This window comes from Coptis chinensis, chromosome 6, assembly GCF_015680905.1.
Source record: "Coptis chinensis isolate HL-2020 chromosome 6, ASM1568090v1, whole genome shotgun sequence".
NCBI lineage: Eukaryota > Viridiplantae > Streptophyta > Magnoliopsida > Ranunculales > Ranunculaceae > Coptis > Coptis chinensis.
The window spans coordinates 90,166,162-90,171,445 of record NC_141461.1 but is presented as its reverse complement, the minus strand read 5'-3'; the positions used below and the strand labels follow the sequence as shown (position 1 = coordinate 90,171,445).

General features: G+C 35.8%; 1 protein-coding gene across 1 annotated transcript; it reads right to left on the bottom strand.

Annotated features, from left to right (window-relative positions):
• Window positions 1–4,323: 4,323 nt before the first annotated feature.
• LOC147495282 (uncharacterized) lies at window positions 4,324–4,842 on the bottom strand. The gene has a single exon (XM_086568353.1). It carries the CDS (start codon window positions 4,840–4,842, stop codon window positions 4,324–4,326), a length of 519 nt encoding a protein of 172 aa, XP_086424479.1.
• Between the last annotated feature and the right edge of the window lie 442 nt (window positions 4,843–5,284).

The window sequence follows — 5,284 nt, the reverse complement described above, 5'->3', positions numbered from 1 at the left end:
GATAAATGAACTTCAGGAACCTCTTTTCCTTTGTGGTCCCCTCTATGCACTGATGCCGTTAAACCCTCTCCCCTTTTTCTCTTTCTTTCAGCCGCGTCACCACTAGAGGAACCGCCGCCAAACAACTTCTTCACACCCTCGCTACATTCTTCACATTCTTTGATCGAGGAGCCATTGCTACAAAGAAAAATAAAACAAGTATTAACAACTATAATAAGTTTAATCAAATCTAAATCATATTCTGATTTTTAACACTATTATTACAGTTCCAAAACTTCCAAACTTCCAAAAAGCCCAACAAGAATTACTTCGCAACGAAACAAATGTCATAATTGGTATACCACTAAGATTATTAAAAGAAAAATCAAATACCATTAAATTCAAACAATTTCCAATATCATTCATCTTGAGACCTACTTTGAGTAGCATACATATTAGGATAAAAACTTTCTTCCCAAAATTTTTGATCAAGAAAGCAGGATTTATCTCAAACAGCCGTCCAATATCCTTTTTACTGCAACCCAATTTTTCAAGAAAACACATCATGTCATGCATCCTACTCCAATCATATACACTTCCATATGACAAATGCCCCACAAACCAATCACTACTAACTCTTAGACCCATCAACTTCTCAAGAACTCTGACAAAATCCTCATTAAAACCACCAACTAATAGCGATGGACTACAACTTACTAACTTAACAACAGTAGGTGCACTCAAACCCAATTTTTCATAACCCTGAAGTTTCAAAGCCAAGACTCCCTCACTGTACCCAAATATATCTCTCACCTCTTTATACATTCTACCGATTTTATTATTCATCTTGCATTATATAATAATCAACAATAGAAACCACAAATTGCATTGTATAATTTGTCATTTTGGAGTCCAAACAACTTGCATTGTATAATAATCAACAATAGAAACCACAAGTTAGTTATTCAACAATACAAAGAATATTAAAAAAAAACACACATTCAAACGACCTCACGGGGTCGTTTAGGCCATTTCCAAAATGACCTCACTGAGTCGTTTGGTGCATCTTCAAAACGACCTCACTGGGTCGTTTCAATGTTTTTTAAACAATACTTCGTTTTGTATAATAATCAACAATAGAAACCACAAATTATTCAACAATAACAAGTTATATAATTGATTCACAAAATACCTGTAGTAGAGAGTGTTGCCCAAACTCAAATTAGATGAGAGTAGACGCGTGTTTTTAACAATGCCGCTTTCTTAACAACAATGGTGGTTGCCCAAACTAGAATTAAAACAGTGAGAAAATTAAAGGTATGGGTTTTTATTTTTTATTTTTGGTTTTTTTGTTAGTGAGTGCGTGAGAGAGATGATAACGGTTGAAAAGGTTTTCCTGGTTATTCGCGATTTAGGTGGGGGTGTACTGGGCTTTCTTTTGGACTTCCCTGTTTGGGCTTGGGCTGGATGCTACCCAATCCATGGCGCCCAATACAGGATTATGAAGAATACGTTCAATATACAAAGGCCGAAAAGCTTTTGCTGATTTAACAGCTCCATCCACGTGTCACTCAAGGTCTGACAACACAGAAAACTAGGGTGGGTCTTCTCGTGTTTGTAGTATAAATTGGTCCAGAGGACCAATTTTGAGCCAAAATCACGGTAGAGGACAACCTATTTTAGAAACCACTCACAAAACCAAATTCCATTTTTTAATCACTTACGGACCCAGTCTTTTAATTAAAATAACCCTCAAGGACAAAATAAGTTGGCCCGGTTTTTAATTTTTTATTTTATTTCCCCTTTTACCCTTATATGAGTAAAACAAAACTACGAGAGAGAAAACCCAAAAGGCCAAAACTCCTTCTTCTCCAACCAACCAGACCCTTTTTAGACGATAATAACACCTCCTTGCGAAGAATAACCCCTTTTATAACGATAATATCAATGGCTAATTATCAAACAAAGCTAGAGATGGCACTGGACTAATTATCAAACAAAATAGTGTTCATAGCTCCAATAGGTATGAACACTCATTGTTCATAGCTAATGTTCATAATTGGGGGTATGAACAATCACTGTTCATAGCTAATGTGAATAACTTATTCAAATTTGGGTAAAAGTGATATCCAAAGGTGATGGTGGTTCGATTCCACCAAGATCCTCTAAAATTTTAATGTTAATCAAACAATGATTGTTCATTTTTTACTGTTAAACACGTATTGTTCATACCTACTTTAAGTATGAATACGTATTGTTCATATCTGTTTTGGAAATAAACATTTATTGTTTATATCTACTTTGGGTTCATGTTTTTTTGTTAGTATGAACACGTATTTTTCATATCTATTTTGGGTATGAACAATCAATGTTCGTATATGTTTTGGATATGAACATTTATTGTTCATATATGTTTTGGGTATGAACATTTATTGTTCATATATATTTTGGGTATGAACAATCAATGTTCATGTCTGTTTTGGTTATGAACATTTATTGTTCATATATGTTTTGGGTATGAACAATCAATGTTCATATCTGTTTTGGGTTTATGTTTGTTTTGGGTATGAACACGGATTGTTCATACCTAAAGAAGGTATGAACAATTAATGTTCATATCTGTTTTGAGTGTGAACATTTATTGTTCATATATGTTTTGTTCATACCTATTGTTCATAGCTAATGTTCATAATTTGGGGTATGAACAGTTATTATTCATATCTATTTTGGGTTCATGTTTTCATAGCCACAATCAATGTTCATAGCTGATGTTTAGCATGAGTAGGTATGAACAATCAATGTTCATAACTGGATCAATGTTCATACATGGATAGGTATGAACAATGCTTGTTCATAGCTCAAATAGATATGAACACTAATTGTTCATAGCTAATGTTCATAATTGGGGGTATGAACAATCAATGTTCATAGTTATTCATACCTATTGTGGGTATGAACAATCAATGTTCATAATCGGCTTGCTTCAGTTGGGTAGGGCTGTTTATTTTTTTTCTTCAGGGGTATACTTTACATTTCATCTACCCGAGCCGTTCTCATTTCGCGTCAAGGGTAAACTTGACAAGAAATGGGTCTCACCTCCCTGATTCTAATCCGGGTACATAAAAAACCCTCCGGTTCGGCCCGCACCACATAACATCCCTATAATTCATGTTGCGTTAAATAATCTCCCTATTTTTGAGAAAAAAGAAATCACGATCTCTTTTTTTTATCTTCTTATTTTTTCTCTCCCCCTTTTACCCTTTGAAGAAAAAAAAACCCATTTTCACTCATTGTTTCTCGTTCAATAAATTTAATTTCTTTACTTTCTCTTCTATTATGTTCAATTTTAAAAGGTCTTTTTAGAAAATTTTCATTTACGATTCAAAAATCACGTATGATTATGCTATAGAGGAGTTTGGTTTATTGGAAGATTTGATCTTGAATCAACTCATTCATCTCTTCAACTTGTTTTTTGAATGAAAAATAGCGGTCTTAACTTCCAATTGGAGGGGTGGAATCAATTTTTTTTTTTTTTTTTTTTTTTTTTTTTTTTTTTTTTTTTCAATTCAACTTCATGTGTATTGAAAAAGATTAGTGCAAATTTATCTTTTCAACTGGTGGATTTAGATATGTTTGCTTTCACTCTTCTTTGTTTCTCTCTGGTGGATTAGTTTTCAACTTTTCGTCAAAATTTGATTTTCTTTCAATTGATTTATTTCTTTTCCGATCTTATAAATGGATGTTTCAATGTGCAAAAAAACCTGCAAAGCAAGTTGACTATGTAAATTTATTTTTGCATAGAAATTTGACTATTTTTTTTTTTTTTTTTTTTGAAGAAGAAGAAGTTAGAGGTTTTGGCAGACCTCAACCTGTATTGATTACCTTCTCAAGTACATGGTTCCCACCCTATCCATCTCTACCAGAGCTGTAGCTCTGCTATCTAATGGTGGCAGAAAGAAAGAGATACTTTCATCCCAAGTCTTACACAATTTAGAAAGGTAGTCCGCCACCTGATTACCTTCCCTGCAAATATGGTTTACATCTAGCTCCTCAAATCGGTTTCTAAACACTGCAAAGGACGCAACAATATTGTCACAGTACCATGGTGCTCTCTCCCTCCCATTCAAAATGTTGACTGCTCTGAGTGAGTCAGAACACACAGTAATTTTCTTGTACCCTTTATCAATGGCTGCCTTCAAACCTTCCACTATAGCTCGCGGTTCTTGGCCAATCACGATTTACTCGGGATGAACCAAGAACGCCATTTCTACATTACCTTGCCAATCCTGAACACCCCCAAAGCCATTGTACTCACCTCATTGCTCCATCGATTGTTCAACATAATCACGCGTCTTCTGCTGGATTGAGCCATTTGATCCATGTAGCATGCTTAGACTCGAATCTCACTTCAATGTTCAACCTTGACATTAGCACTCTCAATTCAATAGAGTCTTCAGCCTCTACTAACCTCCTCTGAAGATACAGCTGCATATCATTAACAATCTTGTTACAAAGTTCCTGAGTTGTATACTTCATCTGCTTCATTCTCCGCCTTCCTCTTTCTGCCCAGATCTCATGTATTGTAGCTGCCACAAAGGTTCTCCACACTTCGCTCTTTGTGGTGTTCGTCCTGCATTTCCGGAAGATACCATACCATTCAGTGGTCGAGTCCTTAACACATCCACCCATTCCTATTACTTTCTTAACCTTACTCCACACCTCCTTAGAAAACGGGCAATCAAAATAGAGGTGTTTCGAATATTCAGCTGAGCAGTCACACAGGCAACAACTCGAATGGCTCAACACCTTCTTCCTTATTAATCTATCCTGAGTTGGTAGTGAACCCACAAATAATTGCCACATAGTAAAAGAGTGTTTAGGAACCACCAACTTCCCCCAAACAATCTTGTACCATTTAACCTCCTCCCCTAATCTTTTTCTCATAGCCATGCACGCAGACTTGGATGTATAGTCTCCCGTGGATGGTAGGGGGTCCAAACAACTCTATCCCTTTCAACAAAGTTATTGATTTGGACTTGTAGAATCTTCTTTCTCAAATCCTCATCCTCTATGTTCCTGATTCTATCATTCCACCTCCCCTCAGATATAACATGACTAACCTTTGTATCTATTGGAAAGTCAAAGAGGTTTCTAACAGAAGGTTGAAGCCACAAAGGTACCTCTGTTAGCCACGGATCATGCCAGAACCAGGTATCCTCTCCATTCGCTATAACATACTTGATATATTTCCTAGCCATTTTTCTGTGTTGCAAGATACCCCTCCACACCCAAGAGCAGTCACTTG